Source organism: Salvia splendens, chromosome 1 (genome assembly GCF_004379255.2).
Source record: "Salvia splendens isolate huo1 chromosome 1, SspV2, whole genome shotgun sequence".
Lineage (NCBI taxonomy): Eukaryota > Viridiplantae > Streptophyta > Magnoliopsida > Lamiales > Lamiaceae > Salvia > Salvia splendens.
In genome coordinates this window covers 12,408,065-12,431,692 of record NC_056032.1, presented here as the reverse complement: position 1 = coordinate 12,431,692, position 23,628 = coordinate 12,408,065, and the positions used below count along the sequence as shown (strand labels likewise).

At 38.9% G+C, this 23,628-nt stretch overlaps 1 protein-coding gene, 1 long non-coding RNA gene and 1 pseudogene across 3 annotated transcripts; 2 read left to right on the top strand and 1 right to left on the bottom strand.

Annotated features, from left to right (window-relative positions):
• The first annotated feature begins 3,117 nt into the window (after window positions 1–3,117).
• On the top strand, window positions 3,118–16,393 carry LOC121796711 (annotated as a pseudogene).
• Window positions 16,394–16,551: 158 nt separating this feature from the next.
• On the top strand, window positions 16,552–18,763 carry LOC121742511. 2 transcript variants are annotated; one of them, XM_042135678.1, is made up of 3 exons: window positions 16,552–16,689; window positions 17,133–18,220; window positions 18,287–18,763. In XM_042135678.1, exons 2-3 carry the CDS (start codon window positions 17,183–17,185, stop codon window positions 18,677–18,679), a joined length of 1,431 nt encoding a protein of 476 aa, XP_041991612.1. In that variant the 5' UTR covers window positions 16,552–16,689; window positions 17,133–17,182; the 3' UTR covers window positions 18,680–18,763. The 2 variants fall into 2 exon arrangements, with proteins under 2 accessions (XP_041991612.1, XP_041991607.1); XM_042135673.1 differs by having other exon boundaries at window positions 17,133–18,763.
• Window positions 18,764–20,323: 1,560 nt separating this feature from the next.
• On the bottom strand, window positions 20,324–23,420 carry LOC121798243. Its single transcript, XR_006050036.1, has 2 exons — window positions 22,941–23,420; window positions 20,324–20,624 (listed from the first exon to the last, which is right to left on the bottom strand). It is a non-coding gene; the product is annotated as an uncharacterized LOC121798243 (long non-coding RNA).
• Window positions 23,421–23,628: the final 208 nt, after the last annotated feature.

Below are 23,628 nucleotides of genomic sequence, written 5' to 3'. Positions count from 1 at the left end.
TGGGGTAGCAGAACGGAAAAATAGAATCATCCTCGAAATGACCCGAGCCCTCCTATTTGACTCAAAAGTACCCACATCCTTCTGGCCTGAAGCTATAGCCACCTCAGTTTACCTTCTCAATCGACTTCCCACTAAAATACTAAACCAAAAAACGCCTCTAGATCATCTTTATACCTTAACCAAAGTTCCATCAGCCTTATCCTTACCACCTAGAACCTTTGGCTGCTCTGTTTATGTACACGTTCCAAAGCATGAAAGAAATAAATTCTCCCCATGTGCAATTAAGTGTGTTTTTTTGGGATATTGGGTTAACCAGAAAGGCTATCGATGCAATGACCCCAAGACCAAACGAGTTATTACCACCATGAACTGCAACTTTCTTGAAACCGAATTCTTCTACCACCTTGGGACTCAGGGGAGAGTGTGAGACAAGGGGAGACCCAAGAAAATGACTCCCTTCGGTGGTATGTGCCAAGTAACTTTGATTCGGGCCCAACAGAGCAAGCTGGCACTGTTCATGAGCCGATCCCGTCTGCAGAGACGATCCCGACAACGCTTCCGCCGCGGACCTCTGATCCAACCGTAACGGAATCCGAGGTAATATCTAGTAATCCTAAAAATTCAGATATCATTCCTAACTCACTTGTTACAGAAGAAGAAAGGGAAGAAGATACTACTATTGATCAGGATACAGAGGAGTACGTACTTCCACACGAGAGGAATTCCTCCAAAAAGATACTCCCCGGAACGAATAGGAAGGAAAAACAGATACTCGGTGGCTAACTTTGCCGAAGCCAACATATCAAAAATGGCAAGAGCATTCCATACAGCACTGTGTGAAGAGGAGATTCCTAGAACCTTTGAAGAAGCCTTCAAAATCAAGCACTGGAGGGAGACAATGCTCGTCGAGATAAAAGCACTAAAACGAAACGACACTTGGGAAGTCAGCCCGCTGCCCAATGGTAAACATACAGTTGGCTGCAGATGGGTCTTCACAATTAAACGGAGACCAGATGGGAGTATTGAGCGATACAAGGCTCGATTAGTAGCAAAGGGGTACACGCAGACTCAAGGAGTGGATTATTCAGAGACATTCTCCCCAGTCGCAAAAATGAATACTATAAGAGTTTTGCTATCCGTTGCAGCAAACAAAGACTGGCCACTACATCAGTATGACGTCACCAATTCATTCCTTCATGGAGAATTAAAGGATCCTATCTATATGGAAGCTCCACCCGGTTTCACAGACGAATTTGGACAAAGCAAAGTGTGCAAGTTAAAGAAAACCCTATATGGGTTGAAGCAGTCCCCGAGAGTTTGGTTCGGGAGATTCACGGAAGTAATGAAACAATATGGCTATCGGCAGAGTAACTCTGATCACACCCTGTTCATCAAACGAAGAGAAGAGAAGATCACTTGCCTAATAATCTATGTGGATGATATGATCATTACAGGCGATGATGCAGAGGAGATAAAGGACCTTAAGGGACATTTGGCTACGGAGTTTGAGATGAAGAATCTAGGAGATCTCAAATACTTCCTTGGGATCGAAGTGCTCAGATCTGGAAAGGGAATCTTCATTAATCAATGAAAGTATGTTCTCGATCTTTTGACGGAAATAGGGATGCTCGAGTGCAAACCAGCAGATACTCCCATGGTGCAGAATCATGGCCTTCAAATAATTAAAGGAGCAGCGTCGACTGATCGGGGGAGATACCAAAGGCTAGTAGGAAAACTCATCTATCTATCCCACACTCGGCCTGATATTGCATATGCAGTTGGGGTGCTTAGTCAGTTTATGCATAACCCACAAGACGAACATTGGGAGGCAACACTTAGAGTAGTGCGCTACCTGAAGGGAACCGTCGGACATGGAGTACTGTTCCGAAAAAATGGACATCTCGACATTCATGGATACACTGATGCAGACTGGGAAGGGAACCCGGTTGATAGGCGGTCGACGGGAGGATACTTCACCTTTGTGGGTGGAAATTTGGTGACTTGGAGGAGCAAGAAGCAGAAAGTAGTGGCTCTGTCAAGTGCAGAAGCCGAGTTCCGAGGCATCAAAAGTGGACTCACTGAAATTCTTTGGCTTAGGAGGGTAATGAAGGAGCTAAACCTCGAATCACAAAAGACCTGCAAGTTACTGTGTGACAATAAGACATCGATAAGTATCTCAGAAAATCCTGTGCAACATGATAGAACCAAACATGTCGAGATTGATCGACACTTCATAAAGGAGAACCTTGAAGAGAAGATAGTAGAAATTCCATATGTGAAGTCCGAAGATCAATTGGCGGACATCTTGACCAAGGCCGTATCTGCAAAGAACTTTCAAGAAGTTTTGGGCAAGTTAAGTTTTGAGAATCCCATCACTTAACTTGAGGGGGAGTGTTGGAAATCAGAGAATATTCTGCAAAGTAAAGAAGATTGCATAAGATCAGGAACAGATTGAAGGAGATATTTAGCTGATTGATTAAGGAGATTTGATTGTGAATATCTTACCATGTATAACCTTTCCTTAGTCTATATATAATGTACAATATCATTGTGAATAAAACATCAACGGTTATACCTTTCTACAGGCCTGCACTGTTCATTTGAGGGATGCATAGAATTAACCATGCCCCTGCAACGGAAAATCCCCGATCTAGCTGTCTCATCGGATATCCATACCCATTAAGGGAGATGGCCTGTAATAGGGGCTCTAAGTATAGAATGGTCACAAAAAAGAAAAGTTGCAGGATCATTGCGATTATGAATTGCAATTGTGTGAAACTCTATCTTCCTTCCAGTAGTGACATATACTACATCCGTCCAAGATTTGAAAATCTATTTTGCCATTTTGAGGACACTGAATAAACCCTGAATTGAGCCTATTTCTTGGCATATCTGACATTTGTTTGTAGAGATATACACCTAATTAAAAAAAAAGGAAAATATAACTGTCATCACACGTCTCAGCCGTCCACTTAACTTATCTCACACGGACGAGATTTCCATCCAACGGTCTCTATGAATTTGAAAACAAAGAATCCCCTATAAATATGACACGTCCCAAACCCTAATCAGTTCCTTGATCGTATCTCTCTCTCTAACTACCGTTGAGAAGTTGTAATGGCAGTTTCTAGAATAATTGCACTCCTCATGGTGGCGTGCATCCTAGCATCCGTGGCGGCCCGCTCTCCAACAGCGACACCGTCTCCGTCGCCGACTCACGCTCCTAAGAAGGTCACCCCTCCGCCTCCCGCAGCCGTCAAAGCACCTCCTCCGCCGCGCCATGCAGAAGTCTCACCATCTCCGTCCGTTGCCTTGCCGTCGTCGCCGAGTTTGGCTCCACAGCCGTCTCAAAATGGCGCCGCTGTTAGCAGATTAGGGTTCGCAGCCGCAGCCACCGGTTTCTTAGCCGTTGCTATTATGGCATAGTTGTTTTAATCTTCTTAATTATTTATAGTTCACTCTTTTAAATTTTCGTTATCAGTTACTAATTGGCAGTGTCTATTTCGATTTAATTTTGGATGGATGAGAATATTATGATTTATATTCCCGTTTGGTGGTCACATTTAACATTTTCGTTGTTACATGTTGTCTCTCTACATTGACTAAGAGCATCCGCAATGGCGTCCGTCCGACCGGCGTGCCGGACGTCCGCGCGGGACGTCCGCCATTGTGCAAAGGTGACACGGATACGGAGTTCCGCGGCGTTCCCGGGACGTCCGTCGCGACGTCCTTGTGGACGGCCGCTATTGCGTTGACCCACGGACGTCCGCGCGGACGTCCCGATTATTTTATATTTTTTTGGGAAGTCTTTTGGGATGTCCACTGTGCAGTGAGGAGTCCTTATGACGTGGCAGTGTAGTGGGAAGTCCTTATGACGTGGCAGTGTAGTGGGAAGTCCTTATGATATGGCAGGAGGTTATGATGTGGCAGGAGGTGTTTTTGGGATGTCCGCGGGGATGTCCGCCGGGATATCCGCACCACTGTGGATGCCATAATTAAGTTCGAAATTCAGTTTGATTAGTCTATTTTTCTTGCGTGGCATACAACTCAGATTATAAAACAAATGAATTGATGTCTTGAATAGGCCACCTTTTTTCTGTTTATTTTCAGCATTTTCTTCGTGATTTCGTTGCTGTACGAGACGGGGAAAATATCTACTGTACATCTTCGCGAAATTATTATTATTATTATTGATGGTTTTAAAAGGGAATTTTTGCATATCCAAGCCGTGAGTTGTCAGTTGATGATTTAAAAAGATTTCTGCGTATATTCAAACTGTGAGTTTATGATTGTAAATGATATTTTGGGATATTTAAACCTAGTTGATTAATTTTAAAGATATTTGGCCGTATCCAAATCCAAATCCTCCTATTAAAAAGTACTATGGTTTATAAGAATACTGTACTTATTTTACTGTAATGATTTCATTTATATTCATTAATTTATGTATATATTGTTCAATATGATTCCAAACATTATGAAGTGTGAAGAAAATAAAGAAGTATACATCATATACTAGTTTGCAATGTTTCATAAATCTCTTATTTATTACTCCTGCATACTCGCATGACTTTATATCTTTCATTCAGATTACGTATTTTAGTTAAGAGTAAATATCTTTTTTGTCCATGGATTGATATCAAATTAATTATTAGAGTGAATTACATAGAAAGTCCCTAACCTTTTCATTTGTGACACTGTAGGTCCCTAAGAAAAAAATATTTCCTGAAGACTCTAATATTAATTATAATCACGTATCTTGTTTTTGTAGCTAATTTTCAGACCAAAATACCCAAATGTCTTGAAGGGCATTTCAGACATATTACCCTCAACTTGAAGACCTACTCTGCCATCATCTGCACGACTTGCAGACCTTACCCAGATACTTTTGTCAAATCATAGTTGATATTTCCAACGCTGTGTATTTACCTCTATTTTAAGGGTTTGAAATTTGAAATTCTTTTCTTTTCTCTCACTTCAATTCATCCTCTCATTTTCTTTCGTTTAATGAGTGTGCTCCTTACCGTCGTATACGCATTCGGTCATCCTATAGCTGAGTTTGACACGCAATTTGGGTAACTTGCACTCTGACCGGTAAGGTGAATTTGGGTCGATTTTGCATCTGAATTTGGGTGGATTTTGCAGCTGAATTTCGTTGTATTCAATTTAGAGTTTATGCGTGTTAGGCTGTGTCGTGCAATTTTTTGGGGATTTTATTTCACAAATAATGGCGTATAAGTTTTTAATGTGTTGGGTTTGAATTTTCAATTCAGGTGCTTGTTGCAATGTCTTCTTCTAGTTCTCAATCGTACGGGTCAAGTTTTAATTGGAATTGACCTCGTCCAGAGATTGTGAACTGCAATCATGATCTTGAGGCTGGGCTAGTGATATCTAGGACGGCTGCTAATCCTGGTCGGTGTTACTATCGCTGTCCAATATGGAAGGTATGTTATGGTACAATCATAAAGAAAATGTTCCATTACGGATACGACATCCCATGGATTTTGAATAATGGAAGCCCCCTAACAAAAACCCACACCAATGTTTAGACTTTTACATCACCCAATCTTCACAATCTTCCCATTCTTCCCAACATTACCAATCTTGCTCCACGCGATGACTCAATCCTGATCCCCACGACTGCCACAGCGCTGCGGATTAGCCCTAGTCCGACGTGAGGTAGGCACAGAGGATTCGTCTACAACAAACAACAAAGCGTTCAAATTGATGCCCAACGGGTAAGATATGAAATATATTGATGGATGCTGAATACTACCTCTTGGTTTTGTCGCTGGTTGGAGGCTTCGTCCCTAGTTCGCCGTGTGCTAGGCCGTCCCCGTCCCCGAGGAGCTGGATTGGTCTGTAACATACAAACATTAAAATAGACGCCCAACGAGTGGAGAATTCATATATTCGTAGTGAATACTACCTCTTGGTTTTGACCCGAGTTGGATGACTCTGCCCTGTTACCGGTATCCGTTGTAGTGGGTCAGTGGCCTGTGACGAACCCTGACCAACTTCAGTAAGAGCATTTACACGAGGATCATTGGTGCATGTTCTCCTGTTATGACCCTCTTGTCCGTACCGACGACATCTCAGTATATAGGTTCGCCTTAGTGACTCTGCTCCATTCTCATGATGTCAAACCTGGGGCTCCTCGCGCCTGAGTTTCTTCGGCCGTCCACGCTGTCGCTTTGTCCTTGGTGGCGCCAATTCAAATCCAACTGTAGAAGTCATGGGCCAATTATCCATCCCATTGATTGGGTAGATGACATTTTCGTACAGCATTGACATTGTGGACCTTAAATAATAACTGGAGACGTAGTCCGATACATCCTGCCCATTCTTGTTGATTGTAGCGATTGCATGAATGCATGGGATCCCAGTCAGCTGCCATGATCTGCATGAGCATGTAAATTCACGCATGTTGACTGCATACTAAGTAGATCCCAGTCAGCCGCCACTTTGAGGAAATCCTTTAGATATGGCTCCTCAATAATGGGCATCAAAGGGCTGCCTATTAAAACCCCCTTGCAGTCATGACTGTACTTTGGATCACAGTAATAGAACTCACTTATCATCTTCCTATCATACTTCAACTTTGACACCATACTCGAGAGGTCTATGAGCTCGAATTGGTCTATGGTACAGAAGTCGAAGAAAGTCAAATACCCCCAACATACTTTTTCTCTTCTTTGGTAAAGAAAAATGAACCACCATGATGGAATGTAATGAAAAACCTTCCAGGATCTTCCTCTGTCAAGGAAAAAAATATCAGACAAACAAAACAAAAATCAAACCAAACCAACCAAAACAAATTCACAAAAAATCAATTTTAGAGCCCTAAATCACAAAGCAAAACTGAGTATAACTACACTGAAATTCTGATGTACGAGTGAAATTAAAAACATAACTTACTATATTCCTCTTCCGGGTGAAAAAAATCGAGCTCAGTATCTCAGACATCCCATGTTTCTTTATCTACATCTATGACCTCCGGTACATGTCTCGGTGGAGGGGGTGTAGGCGGTGGCGGTGGTGAGTGTTTCTTTTTACGACGAGAAGAATTCCACGAAGAGTACGTGCCTGAGGATCCAGTGTGCTTCCGCTTTGGCGCCATTCATGCAAGAGAAGAGGATTTACAGAGAGTGTTTAGGCGGGTGAGGAAAGAGTGAGTGATGTTGTGAAATATTTGAATTGTGTTAAAACTTTATTAAATAAACACATAGTGTATATGTATATGTGGCTGATGCACTATTTATTAGCACTAAAAATACCTGCAAGTTTACAGGATTAGCACTATTTATTAAGTCGGTCACTTAACTGGATTAAACCCTCTCCCAAGGTGAGAAATCCGTAGATTAGGTGTTGAAATCAAAGTCCCCTTTAAATCTCTAATATCTAACTCCTAAAATATCGTTAAGACCAATGACCTCACGTGAAACCTCAACTCTCCCGAGTTCTATTGAATTAAAGTGTGAATTATCTATTTTCCAAGTCAACAATTTTGTCTCCCGAGTACTCTAATCAACTCTAACATGTATTCAAGAGGTAGCTAATCAATTGAATATAGAAAGCGCAAGGATAAATCAAATAACTACAAGAGCTAACAAGGAAAATCAATCAAATATCTTCACCGACTTTTCCACAATTGATGTTTAACTCATAGACAAGTAAAAACTACAAATAAAGTACGAGATATGAGAGAAATTGATAAAACCTAAGGTTGAATCTTCAATCTTCAGTCTTCTTTTGCCTGGATCTGCAGAACTCCGCTTCAATGGAAGATGGATGAATTTAAGGGTGGAATATGGAATGGAAGAATTGTAGAGAGGGAGAAGGATTGGAGGCTCTGAGATCAATATTATGAATTAGGTTCAAAGGTATTTATAAGCTGGAAAAAGGTTTATTTTTGATTAATTCCGTGCCCTACAAGAAATAGGAGAGATTTGGCTTCACAATATAATAGTAATTTCTTTTCTTCCGTGAATTTCCACATAAATTCCCGTCAGCTTTGACTGCACTGTGCAACGTTCGTAGAATTATCCTAATTTTATCCACAGAACTCCGATTGAGACAAGCAAGATATCCACGCGAAGCTCTTTCGAAGACGAAGAGAATGACATGTAGTATGCATAGACTGGACTTCAAAATCGCTGGCTGAATGGGCTCGAACAGAGGCTGCTGCACTTTGGCCTTTTTTCACCTTTTCTATCTTTTTCTATTATTTATGAACAAACACGTCAAAAATACCAAACGTATAACATATGCAATTTAAGAACATAATTTGCATGATTGAAATTTAAAACAAGTCAAATCTAGTCCTTAAAAACATGCAAAATCTGTGTTTGTCAACTCCCCCAAACTTAATTATTTTTTTGTCCTCAAACAAAACAAGAGAAAAACTACTAAAGAAACACGGATGCTAAGAATTAGACTTCATAGTTGCCTCAAAAATTGTAACAAGAAATAAAGAGTTTGACAAGAATACAAATCAAATCAAGCAAAGCTTATTAGTGCATTTTCATTACTAGCTCGTTGATCACCTTGAAGTACATGCGCTCACAAGTGTTTAGAAGTGTGTTTATCACTCACTCTCAAAGTGTATAAGGTAAAGAATATATGCTCTCAGATCATGCAACATGCAAAGTTTACCATAGGCTTGCTCGATGTCTAATCCTTCCTCTACTTTATGTGATTAAAATCAAAAATCCGAAAGGTCTTTATTTTTTGTTATAATGTAGGCTCTTTGGTAAGGTGAGGAAATATGACTAAAAAGTGACTAATCCCAAACATAGCAAAAGTGATCAATTTCTACTACAACAAACATAGCACTGCACCAACAATTCGAATCTTAGTAAATTCTAGACTTTGTCTAAATTTCTTCTCACTCCCCAAATTCCTTTGATTTTTTTTCTTTTGTACATTTTTTTTTCTTTCTATGCACAACCAATTATCTCATTCAAACCACAGATGTCTATGCACTTTTCACAGCTAAGCACACTACTTTTCTTTCTACCTTATCTCTCCAACTCTTTTCACAAAATATAAACTAAAATTCACCAAGAGTGTATGGATATTCCCTTTTATTTAGCTTCCAAAGAAAAAAGGCTCAAAGTGGCTAGCTTGGGAAAAATATTTTGAATAAGGTCATAAATTTGGATATATAAAGTAGCTAAGAAGGATGACCTAAGTCCTTTTTTATCATTTAAACACTATGTAAACTTAGGCAGACTAGGAGCAAGTTCTAGAAACAAATACATAAATGCAGATAAATCACACAAGAAATAAATTTATGGCTCAAGTCTTACAAGGTATGAGCATGATTCAAGGCAAACAAGTAATTCATTATTTATGCACCTTTTCACTAAACCTTCAAATCAATGCATCAAGTCAACTCAACCAACACATAAACGAAATATTTATCATAGGCAACTCGGTCTGATGTTCCTAAACATGAGTATTTCTAAATTTTCTATGCTATGCTCATGACAAGATTCACCTCGGGTTTATTTAAAAAAAATAAATAAAAACAAACAAAAACAACTAAACTCACGGTCCACCACTTCATCCCCCCAAACTTATTCAAAACTACGTTAAGAATAAGTTTGAAAAGTCGGTGGAGATGTGAGTAAACTAAGAAAACAAATCAAACTAAATAAAAAAGATACCAATGTTGGGTTGCCTCCCAACAAGCGCTTGGTTAACGGCTTTAGCTTGACGTTCTCGGGATTTTATTTGGGATGCCTTATGTACCTACAATTTCGCAATGTGAGCATAGAATGAAGAAAATTATAGTAGAGTACAATGCATAACATGTGGCAATCCCCTAAACTTTAATCATATCAAGGCATAAAATATGCAAATCAAATGATCTACCTTAACATGATCATTTTTCATCCTCCGTAATCTTCTCTATCCCCTAATTAATTGCAAAAATTTTCAACAATAGACTAAGATCAAGCAAAAAAATTTAAGTTCTAGAAATATACACAATTCATGCAAGATAAAATAGCCTCGCAATGTTATGAACATGAACTATGTGTATCAACAATCAAACCAAAGTGATATTCAATTTTCATCCAACAAGATCAACATACTCAAGCACACCCAACAATAATTAATCCCAAAAATCCAAGACTCACAAATTCATCATCCTCCATCAAACTCCAATCCAAACTTCCAATATATAAATCAACAACAAGGCCATTCAAGGAAAAAAATTCAAAATCAAAGCTCAGAAATTAAAAGAAGAACATACCTTGGTGGGTTAACAGTTGAGCATAAGAATGAGTGGAATCCAAAAAATGTGATTAAGTGGTGTGAATTTGGAGTATGGGTGTGTGAATTGTGTGGAGAAAATAAAATATAAAGAGGAGAAGTAGTTTTTTTTAAAGTTTTTTTTAGGAAAAAAAAAGAAAATCAGAAGTAAAAGAATAAAAAGCAAAAAAAAAACAACGAGAAAGAAAAGTTAAAAGAAAGGATTTTTTTATAAATTTTCTTTTAAACTTCAACTATATGGAGAAACATCAGCTCTACAGAGAAGAAAACTAAAGAAGAAAACTAATAAAAACAAGGGAGCAATCAAATGTATATATCTCACCCACGCTCTACGGAGCATATCAAGTGTTGTAGCAGATAATTCTATCTTGTACTGGAGTATTCCATTGTTATGCTTCGTGCTCCTTGCAAAACAACTAAAATAAAAAACAATTAAAATAAAACTATACAAAATATTACACTCTAAATTAGTATTATCAACCATTTTACAATATCAGCTTAAAGCAATAATATTCCCGGGTAACGGCGCCAAAAACTTGATGCACTATTTATTAGCACTAAAAATACCTGCAAGTTTACATGGTAGATCTAGTATAACTAAAGGTCAGACCGGGATATCGAACACAGAGAATAAGATTGCAACTGACTATCATATACTAAGCGTCATATACTATTTAAAGACACAAATGTTTATTTTTTGGTTTGATTTTATTAAACTAGACTGAAAAATAAATAAACAAATAAAAAGAAAGCATATAAAAAATGATATAAAGCAGACATAAGAATGTAGAATATTAGGATCCAAAACACAATCGAATTTCTTTAATTACGGTCTCTAGAGTTATTAAGTCGGTCACTTAACTAGATTAAACCCTCTCCCGAGGTGAGAAATCCGTAGATTAGGTGTTGAAATCAAAGTCCCCTTTAAATCTCTAACATCTAACTCCTAAAATATCGTTAAGACCAATGACCTCACGTGAAACCTCAACTCTCCCGAGTTCTATTGAATTAAAGTGTGAATTATCCATTTTCTAAGTCAACTATTTCGTCTCCCGAGTACTCTAATCAACTCTAACATGTATTCAAGAGGTAGCTAATCAATTGAATATAGAAAGCGCAAGGATAGATCAAATAACTACAAGAGCTAACAAGGAAAATGAATCGAATATCTTCACCGACTTTTCCACAAATTGATGTTTAACTCATAGACAAGTAAAAACTATAAATAAAGTACGAGACATGAAATAAATTGATAAAACCCAAGGTTGAATCTTCAATCTTTAATATTCTCTTGCCTGGATCTGCAGAACTCCGCTCCAATGGAAGATGGATGAATTTAAGTGTGGAATATGGAATGGAAGAAGTGTAGAGAGGGAGAAGGATTGGATGCTCTGAGATCAAGATTATGAATTAGGTTCAGAGGTATTTATAGGCTGGAAAAAGGTTTATTTTTGATAAATTTCGTACCATACAAGAAATAGGAGAGATTTGGCTTCACAATATAATAATTTCTTTTCTTCCGTGAATTTCCGCATAAATTCCCGTCAGCTTTGACTGCACTGCGCAACGTTCGTAGAATTGTCATAACTTTCTCCACAGAACTCCGATTGAGACATGCAAGATATCCACGTGAAGCTCTTTTGAAGACAAAGAGAATGGCATGTAGTAAGCACTGACTGGTCTTCAAAATGGGCTCGAACAGAGGCTGCTGCACTTTGACCTTTTTTCACCTTTTTCTATCTTTTTCTATTATTTATCAACAAACACGTCAAAAATACCAAATGTATAACATATGCAATTTAAGAACATAATTTGCATGATTGATATTTAAAAGAAGTTAAATATAGTTTATAAAAACATGCAAAATCTGTGTTTGTCAGTGGTGTAGTTGAGGCGAGAAACAGGGTATACGAACCGGCTCTGCAACATGTTAAATCGCAACAAGCGATAAACAGTGCTCGATGTGCAGCATGCAGGCCGCCACTGCAGGCACTGCAGATTCTGTGATTGCTTTGTCCGAAATGCCCTTTAAGGGCCGAAGGGTCTTTTAGTCAGAAAAAACATGATACGTGATTATGCTTAAGGTTAGAAACATCCAGAGATATTTTATTTCCTTAGGGACCTGTAGTGTCACAAACAGAAAGGTTAGAGACTTTTGATGTAGTCCACTCTAATTATTAAAACTTTAAAAATAACATTAGAGATCCTTCAACATTGATTTATTATCGTCTAATATATAATTTCACCTTTTCGGCATTTTTTCAGTCAAAATACCCTCATGCCCTTAGACAACAATTCAGTCAAGTAGTACTTTTGTATGTGTGAGTAGGCCAAGCGGTAAAGAGGTTAATAATGCCTGAGGAGGTCTCAGGTTCGAGTCCTCCATGGCGCGGCCTTTAAATTTATGTTTATTTAATGATTAAAAATAGTCAAGTAATACTTCTTACTTTTTTAATATAATTTCAAAATAAGTATACTGACAATTAATAAATATCAGAACAAGTATACAAAGGAAGTTCATGTATATTGTGTTGAGCTAACAAAGGCTAAGGCTATGGCGAAGGCTAAAAAGAGCAAGACAATTTATTGAATGAGTTCTACACGGTAGTGAAGTCAATTTCACTAATCCAAAAACTAATAAATTAGAAATGTGACTACAACGAGATTGATTATTTGGCTTGCATTGTGTATATTGTTGTTATAGATATATGTATAGAAATAACATGTTAAAAATGAAAATATTTGTACAATTGTGATTAGAAGGAGTTGGACTAGGCACGCACAAACCGAATCGAATCGGCGGTTCGGAACCGCCGGTTCATAACCCAGAACCAGAACCGGAAGTGGCGGTTCAAACCGAAGGACGGTTCGGCGGTTCAGGTTCAAGAATTTGAGAAACTAGAATCGCCGGTTCAAACCGGCAGTTCAAGTAGGTTTTTCGGCTAGATCCTAAGCTTTTCAGCCTTTTCAGGTGTACTGTTGCATAAAAGTGGTTTTGGTCATAAACCGTGGACTGAACCACCAGTTCAGCCTTAAACCGCCAATTCCGGCGTTAAACCGACTGAAATTTCAAATTTCAATTTTTTTTAAATCTGATTTTCCCCAATTTTTCTAACATAAATACCTCATTCCCATCATTTCTACTCACCCCATTCTTGTGTTGACAATGATTTTTCTTCTCAATCTCTATTTTCTACTCTCATTCTCATACTTCAATTTCAATATGTCTTCTTCTTGAAATTTACAAGCATATTTAAATATATTATTTAAGACTTCAAGTTTTTTTATAAATTGTAGTCTCGTTTAAATTTATATCAATAAAATTGTAATTTTCATCGTTATTGTTTGAATTTTATTTACGCATATTTCATAGATAAATAAAGACTAAAATGCAAAAAAAAAAAAACGAACCGCCGAACCGGCCCTGAACTGTCGGTTTTAGCTAAAAACTGGCGGTTTTTTGAACCGGAACCGCCTAAATCCTTGCCGGGCCGGTTCAGGTTCAACGATTTTCTAAACTGTGGACCGCCGGTTTCGAATCGGAACTGACGGTTTTGAACCGCGTGCATACCTAAGTTGGACCATTAATTTTCTCAAAAAATAAGGATAAGTAAATGGGGAGGTGAAATAAAATCCAGACTGTTGGCAATCAATTATCAACCCCCGCAGGGGTAGCGCAGTTGGCAACGAAAGGGGACAGATCTTGTTGCAATGAGTTTGGGTTTAAATTCCACTGCTGTCGTGTAGTTGCTTCCATCTCTCAGGCACAAGTGTGAGGCTTCTGGCAGCAAGCACAAGTGTAAGGCCTAGGGAGATGGGCTTCTGGCTGCAAGTGGGTTAAGGCGGTTAAGGCTTCGCCAAGCGACAGAATCCTTTTTTTTTTCCGCATTGATCAACCTAACTAGATTCGCGCGTAAAAGCGCAGTTTCTCTTTAAATTTCCCAATAAATGCGACATAGCTCCCAGGTTTGGGTTTATTTCCGATTTTTCTATGGTTTTATTCCTACACGATCACGAGTTCTTCCGAATTTAGGTAATAATTCGTGTAGCGGTGTAGGAATTTTTCCCGTCTTTTTTGTACGACCTGCCGGAAGGGAGAATGCGAGAAGGTCTTGTATGTTTGAAGGTGCGGAATGCTGAGGCTTCTTCTGTTTTTCATTTTTATGAAAATTGTTGTGGTGCTATTGATTATTTCCGTTTACTTGGTTTTGATACACCGACCTACCAAATATGCAGGATTTAGTCGAAGTTGGACTTTCTGCGAATGCTGTTGGAAAAAAATAGGGGAGAAGGAATTCATCTTGAACTAATTGGTACTTGGATTGGGTTTTTATTGAGAGAAGAAAGAAGAAGCCAACCATGAGTTTAATTAGGTCGTCTATGGTTTCTGAAGCTCGGGGAAAGACCATAATTTTGGATTGTTTGTTTGATGTAGTGCTTGGGTAAGAAGAGGAAGGGAGTCGAGATTTCAAGGGCATGGGAACAGGATTTCGATGATCAGACTCGATTGACAGCTCTTTGGTCACATTTTTCGTTGTTCGAGAAGGAAGAAGAAGTGCAAGGAGGTAGTTATTTCAAAAATTCTTGATTCAACAAGAGAAGTTGTCAATGGTGTTGCAACTGCCCCAGCATGTGGAATTGCTCATTAGGAATTTTCAGGTAGAGGTCTTAAGAGAAAAATTGGCTGTATTGATACAGCAACACAGGTTGGGTAGAAAGAAGAAGATCGATCAAGTTTATGAGATGGATAAAACTTTAGAGAAGGGGAAGTTTGGGTCAGTGGTGTTGTGTCGGAGCAAGGCAACTGGGGTGGAGTTTGCGTGCAAGACTTTGAAGAAAGGGGAGGAGATTGTGCACCGGGAGGCGGAGATACTGCAGCATCTGTCTGGGCATCCTGGCGTCGTGACACTGAAGGCAGTATCTGTAGATGCTGAATCTTTTTATTTTGTGATGGAACTTCTGAGGGACGGTTGCTTGATCAGATGGCTAGAGAAGGTTACCACTCGGAGAAGAAGGCAGCTAATAATATTAAACCCTAAATTGATGTTAGCTGTTTGATACTGTCATGAGATGGGTGTAGTTCATCGGGATATAAAGCCCGAGAATATCCTGCTCACCACATCTAGACAGATGAAGCTTGCAGACTTTGGATTAGCTGTGAGAATTTTATATGGTAATACAACATAGCCTGCTAACATGTATTTCCTCTGTTACTGGGTGCTGCTTTCATATCAATTATGTGCATATGGTTAATGAATCTTAATATGTCTTTTAATCCTCATCACATTTCAAACTCACTTTTGTTTAAAAACTGCTCGTCATTCATTAACCATTATACATCTTTTGCTTTGCTATGTACTTTATTGTTTTATAATCCCTTCTGTGATGGTCTCAGAATTGTAATCATCAAACTTAAAGTTGATTCTGTTTTGGGTATTCTAGTGAAAGACATCATATTACCATATTGCATTTTAGTTGACATTTGGAGAATATGGGGTCATCTATTGTTTTCATAACATTCTCCAAATTTGTTTATGTTCACCTCCTTACAGCTGGTGAAAGTCAGGATAGTATAATTTTATACCTCATATTGAAAACCAATAGTATCTTTAGCCTTTTATACCTTTTAAATCCACCATTCTTTTTATGTAGTATTCATGCATCGAATGCAAAATCTCTTTTAGAATGACCCATGTGCTGCTTGTAATTTGGAGCTGAATATAACTGAGTTTACTTGAAACAAATTGCATCTGAATGGATTGCAAGTTTTGGCCTTAGACAATTTATTTCAACATATGATATTATTCTCGCCAACCTTAATTTCTTGATATATGCTTCTCCAAGACATCCATGGGTTTCTTTCTGTACTGAACCATTGTTAAAGACACCAACTCTTGATCCAAAGAACTTAGTAAGATTGACATCAAGGCAGAAACTAACTGTTACTCATGGGCCAGAGTCAGAGAGGAAAAGGAATGTATACGAGGACAGCCTCAGTGATGACTCTACCCCAACTTTAGCATCTAGTTGTCGGCGGGAGGAAGAAGATTGTGGGCTGTTCGGCATACTAGCTGTAGCTATTTCACGTGTTCATATATCTGAGCCAAAATGATGCAGGATCTGTAGCCCCTCTAGGCCAATCCAACAAGAATGTTCCTCTAACTTGAAAACCAGTAACCTCTGTACAGCATTCTGATCATCTCCCGTCACTGCTGACAGTCAGAGTTTTAAATGTTGCTGGGATGGAAATAACTTATGGTGACACTACCCTGACAAGATGGATATCAATCATGGTTGAAGAATGGTGACATAATTTCTCATGTACATACACTACGGATAACAAGGAATGATTATTGGGTAGCTAGAATTCTGCAAGTTCTTATCAACCTGGTGATATATTGTGTTCTGGTGAGCCTTACATTTTTTATATTGAATATTATACATATATATCAATCGTTGAGGTTGGCTGAAGCCAAATCTGGAATTTGAAAAGCTAATCTCAACTTGATTTTGCAGAAACCTGGAGCCCTTTCGGTTCTTAAAAAATGGGATCTCTGAAATTTAAACTTAGCGTGTTTTTTCAGTAAAGGTGACCGAAGAATAGTAAAAATTATATTTCGTGATTGCTTCTAGTAAGCGAAAAGTTGCATGTGGGGTGGGGTTGCTTCTATTGCATATGATGTATCTCATAAAATAGTAAGTAGTCGGTTATGACAAATTACAAATTTAAGGCAGAAAATAAGTAGGTCACGCGACTTACTTACTCCACTTTGTACATAAAGTTAACCGTAAATTAAAGAAATGTGGGATTTCCAGATCCTTAAGTAACACTCCCTTCTTGAAATCTGCAGCCTATATTGAAAATCACAGGCTTCAATGTCAAGAATTTTGAATTTGAGCCATGAACATGCCCGAGAAGAAGGCGACTAGAGGCTCTCCTCAGAAATTGAATAATCAGTTTGTATCATCATGCTCCCTCTCTTCATCAAAGCTCCTAATCCATGCCCTCGCCATCTTCGTCCTCTTTCTCGTCGTCTGGCAAATCCAGAAGACCTCCTCCTCTGCTTCCCCATGGGCTCGCTGGGACAAAATTCTCAACAACTCTTGCCTCTCCCCTTCCCACGACACGCAGGAGGCGATGGCTGACAGACTCCGACTGGCGGTCACTTTCCTCCCTCTCAAGGACCTCAGATACGCAGGCGAGCCCATGAAAGGCCACACGTGGTTCATGAGTTCCCTATACGACATGCAGGAGCAAGGCGAGGTCCAGTACCAGCAGCACCCCGTCGAGGCCTCCGGAGGCAGACTCCTCTGCCTCCGTGGCCGTGACAGGCACGACGGCTCCTGGAACTCATACGCTCTAGCCTGGCCCGACGCCCTGCCTCAGAACGCCACACTGAAGGCTGGCATCACGTTCGTGTCATACAACCACTACGACTACCACAACATCTGGCACGGCCTGTCCGCCGTGATGTCGTTCGTGGCGTGGCATGTCAAGAGCCAGTGCGCGGCACCTGAGCGCTGGATCTTGTTCCACTGGGGCGAGCTACGCACGACCATGGCGCCATGGGTGTCCACGCTCCTGGAGGCCACGTTCGGGGGCGCGGTCAAGATTGAGGATTTTGGCAGTGGTGGTGATGATGATGATGCTCCGGTTTGCTTCGAGAAGGCGGTGGTGATGCGGCATAATGAAGGCGGGATGTCGACGGAGAAGATGATGCAGGTGTATGATCTAATGAGGTGCAGGGCGAGGATGTATTGTCAAGTTGGAGGGCGTGATGAGGGGATCAAGGTAGGAGTCACCATGTTGATGAGGGACGGGACAAGGTCTTTCCGAAACGCATCAGCGGTTGTCGGGATCTTCGAGGAGGAGTGCCGCCGGGTTCCAGGATGCCATCTGATGGTAGCTTATCCACACAATCTCACCTTTTGTGAACAGGTGCGTACAAAACGTAAAGCTTGTGATATTTTAGACCAATATATCTACCTTACGTGTGCATTGCAGGTGAAATTGATGAGAGGGACAGACGTGGTGATATCGGCGCACGGGGCGCAGCTGTCGAACATGATCCTGATGGATCGGAACAGCAGCGTGATGGAGTTGTTTCCAAAGGGATGGAAGGAGATGGCCGGGGTGGGGCAGTACGTGCACCACTGGCTGGCCAGCTGGTCCGGCATGAAGCACGAGGGGGCGTGGCGGGACCCCGTCGGAGATCCCTGCCCCTTCCCCAAAGACGAAGCCCGCTGCATGTCCCTTTTCAAGGACGCCAAGGTCGGACATAACCACACATATTTTTCACAATGGGGAAGCAATGTTATCAAGGATGTCATCACTAGGAAGGCACTTCAGGATCCTTCTTCTTTTAATCCTGCAGCTGGCCTATGTGGTTGCCACTGATTTTCCCAAATCTTTTTGTTTATTTTGCTAATAATTTTATTGAGTTTTAAATTCAGATGATAATAACAAGTTTTCTTCTTTCAATCTGGTAAACTATCACGGATATTATAGTGTCTTCAAATTGCCAATTTTTGATTGATGGGTGTAAATGAATTATTGCCCTTCGAATCTTTTAGTTTTAGATGATGTGAAATCTAGAGCTAACTTTGGACGATTTTATTGAATTTGACTGGACTCCAAAATGTGGACTGCAAATAGAAAAAAGCAAGCCACGGTTTGCAAATTATTTTCACTGTTAGATAAGTAATAGATCCTTGGACCAGCTGTTCCCACCCATAGGTGCCTACAAATAAGTGCAAGAAATAATCCGTAATTACAAAAAAAAGGAAAAATATAAATAAGTAATGTACTACCATTAATGTAGAGAAATCATTTCACTGTCAACATAAATGATGGGTACTTTCGTCCCTGATCGCATCCTTTTATAACCTTTATAAATGCAATCTCTGTACAATGATATGATTATACTTTCCTTGTTCATAATGTTATTCAGAGAAACAGACAACATTCCAAATCTATAATTGTAATTATGGAATGAATCTTATGTAAAAGTGGGCCTATCACAGCCAACAATACCGGAAACATAGTGCATATTACCCGCACACTAATTTATTTATAATTTATATCATTAAAACACCTCTAATAACATGGATCACATAATTCACTGACATTTCCATAACCTTTTCTCTTCATCTTTCTTATTATATCTATTTTTTTTCTTTCTCTCTCATATATCAATTGAATACTAAAATCAGTTTATTTTAAAAAATTCAATTTTTTCAATGACGAAATTAGTATTAAATTGATGGCTTACTATTATTTTTACTATCTATTTGATCATTTTAGAATTTCACCTCATTTTAGAATATATAAAACGTAACCTAGCAAGATCATTCTACAAGTATCTAGTAAAAAAACATTACGGGTCCCTCAAGATTATGACAGTGCAACAAGACGTTTGTTCCCCCGAAATTGGAACACGTGCATATGTTTTTACCTAGACGTATGAAAACCAAAAACCAAAAATAAAAACAAAAACAAAAACAAAATAACAAAAATAATTCTGATAATAATACTAATAATAAAAATAAAGACGTCAACCTTCATTAATACTCCCTCCGTCCCAGGGAAGATGACCCCTTCCTGGGACGGCACGGGATTTTATGCAGACTTATTTAAGATGTTTAAGTAGAAAGAGAAAAAGGTTGGTGGGTGTTTTAAGTATGAGAGAGAAATAAAGTAAGAGAAAAAAATATAATTGGAAGTTTTAAGTAAGAGAGAGAAATTATCAAAATACACAATTAAATATTGATAATATTATCGATTTTTTTTTCATGATATGCTGGATCAAAAATTTTGAAATTTTGGAAATAATTTTGATATTTTCTAAGTTAATGAGTTATCAAAACTGAAAACATGAGTTTTTAATATTGTCCATTTGATTTTTCATTTAATTAAAGTGTGAAAAACAATAAATTCAAAAATTACAGTGTAAAATTATGTGAATTTAAAATAGACATGGATTATAAAACCTGAATTTAACTTAGGCGGCAGATCCAGTAATGGAAATTCAACTTGGCGGCATATTTAACTTTCATCCATTTCATTTTGAAATATTCAAGTTTGGCGGCAGAATTAAGAATAGATGAGGCAATATCTATAAATAGATTTTGAACATTAAATTGCTTCCTAACACTAACACTAACACTAACAGATTTAAAGGAAGTCATGGTGGGCAAAAAGGAGTCTCCCACACAAAAAATTAATCTTGTCGTCCAATTTATTATGGGGGCTTGTGTTGACGGCACACCACCTCGGGGCATCTTCAAGGACGCTCAACGCAAGTTCTCACTGTCCCGACGAACCGTCAATCGGTATTGGACTGCTGCAAAAAAACAACAAGATGAAGGCAAAGCAGTGCAATTAGTGAGTGGTAAGAAATTTAGAAACAATTCTAAACGTGTTACTCTTGATTTGAACTTGTTGTCTAGTCTACATTACACAAAGAGAGGTACAATTAGGCGACTTGCCGTTGGTTTGGGGTGCTCGAAATCTACTGTCGGAAGGTGGGTAATTCAGGGTCTAATTAGAGCTCATACATCAGCCATTAAGCCGAATTTAACAGCCCCTAACAAACTGTTACGTTTGAGATTTACACTTGAATCTATAGAGCTTGACAGAATGCTCAATGTAATGAGGTTTAGAAACATGCACAACACAATACATATTGATGAGAAGTGGTTCTACATGACAAGATCAAGTCACAGATTTTATTTGGCACCCGGAGAAGAAGAGCCACATAGAATGTGCAAAAACAAAAATTACATAGAGAAAATAATGTTTATGTGTGCTGTTTCGAGGCCACTTTTTGCAGATAATGGTGAAGTGTTATTTGATGGCAAGATAGGAATATTTCCTTTTACTGTGAAAGTTCCAGCAAAGAGAAAAAGTAAGAATAGACCAGCCGGGACAATGGAGACAAAAGCTATACAAAGCGTCAATAGAGAAGTGATGAAAGCTTGTTTGATCACTAAGGTAACAAAATTTAATTTTATGCAGTGATTTTATGTGCTTAATATTAAGACAAAGTATGCAAAACAAAATATTTTTTTGAGAAATTTTTGTAATTTATGCATTGATATTATGAATTTGATATTGGACTTGTAGATCATACCAGCCATTGTCTCAAAATGGCCAGCATTTGCTCCTAAAGTAATCTACATACAACAAGACAATGCAAAACCTCACATTCAGGATAGTGATCCAGAATTCAGATTGGCTGCACAACAATCTGGTTTTGACATTAGATTGGTACAACAACCACCAAATTCACCAGATACAAATGTTAATGACTTGGGTTTTTTCAGAGCTATACAATCTCTACAAGTCCAGACAGCATGCAAGAATGTTGATGAGTTAGTGAATGCAGTTGAGAAGTCATTTGCAGAATTGAGCCCTACTACACTTGACAATGTGTTTATAAGTTTACAATGTTGCATGCTGGAAATCATGAAAGCGAATGGACGCAACGATTACAAATTGCCACACATGAGGAAAGATGCGTTGAGAAGGTCACATGAACTCCAACAAAACTTGCAAGTTCCTTTAGAGTTAGCAATGCAGTGCATCAAATATCTCCAAGATATGGGATGTAGTGAGGCAATAGCCACAATAGTTCAAGCTCTGGGCTTGGAGCCTATTGATGTCATGTGAATGAATTGCGTAGATGATAAATGATTTTTGACAGGATGCACTAGTTTTTGAAAAGATACATCCTTTTTTTGTAAAGATCCATGCTTATTAACATTGTATGGTAGTGAATGCAATGACTTTTTGTTAAGATGCATCACTTATTGAAATGCTCTTATTTTGTAAAGATCCATACATATCAAAGTGGATGGATTGAATGCAATGATCTTTTGTAAATTATCTATCCTATTTTCGGTAGAGACTAATGTTAATGTAATGCATGATGGTGACTAATGTTAAATTGTTAATGCAATACAGTGGATGGTGACTAATGTTAATGCATAATGAAGCTAACACACCACAATTACAACAACACACCACAACCACAGCCAACACACTACAACCACAACCAACAATCAAAATAAGACATGAACCTGAATTGACTAACCAATCCTATTAAGCATCCTGATGCTAGAGTAAACAATATTCTCTCATGATTCTACTCAAACTGAAACCCAAATATCAGTTTCATTTTAGCATGAATGGAGCTCAAACAAGTTCAATATGCAAGTTAACAGTGCACCTCTAAGCAAGAAACAAGAAAAATCAAGTCTTTATACTCCAAACCTAAGTAGCGCACAATACTATTCAAATTTCAGAGTGGAAAATCAACAATTGTGACAAACAAGAGCAATATTAGAGTGAAGGAAGATAAGATACACAAAATCAGGAGCATAATGAAGAAGTGCAGATCTGAGTGAGAAACAGGTCTTACTCTTGATAGGCGGAGAGAGCGAAGAAAGAGACGAAAAGCAGTCTACCGAGGAAAGATACGAGCGCCATTGCAGCAGGTGACAGCTTCATACGAGAAAAAAAGCAACGAGACCTGGGAATTTTCATTCAAGATGAGAATTTCTTGAAAATAATAAAGAAGAAACAATCGAAGTATCAAGAAATTCAATAACCAAAAGCCAAATGCGATGCTAAAAACGAATAAATTCAGTCATTTTACCGTCAAACTTGGCCCGGCTAGATTAATCCATCATCTCCGTCGGAAAAATCGCCTATACGCCTGAAATTTGGGGAAACTGAAAGGGCACCGTCGGAAACCGCACCGCTCTCATCGGTCATTGCGGGGAGGGTGCCGTCCTCTGCGCTATTAGCACAAACATAAAGAAGATCGGTGAAAGGAAAAGACAATGAAAGAGTTTATCAAAAGCAGTGGTGTCGGAGCAGGAGACGATTGCCGGAGAAGAGATCGCCGATTAGATCTAGGGTTTCTCCAAAGTGAAGTTGGAAGGCGGCGTTGGAGACGATTGCCGCTGGACGGGATCGCGATTAGATCTAGGGTAGTTTCTCCAAAGTGAAGTTGGAAGTGACGGTCAATTAGGTGGGTGGATTCTAATGTTTAGGTAATTAGTGAATTAATTAGGGTTAACTAATTACTCTTAGAATCCCTTATTTTTTCTTAATTATTTCCTTATTAAGTAAGGGGTCATCTTGGTTGGGACAGACGAAAAAGGAAAGTGGGTCATCTTTAATGGGACGGAGGGAGTACTATAATGCACCTACTGCTTTAACTCTCAGCATCATCATCTCTTATTGCAGCAAAAAAAAAAAAACAATTCCGTCGCCTTGACGGCCCTCACACTTCGACTCGACATCATGTGAGGGGGTTCAATCAGAGTACGTATTGCTAC

Excerpts from the sequence above, each read along its gene's own strand:
- LOC121742511 (XM_042135673.1), top strand. The coding sequence starts at position 17,183 with ATGAACATGCCCGAGAAGAAGGCGACTAGAGGCTCTCCTCAGAAATTG.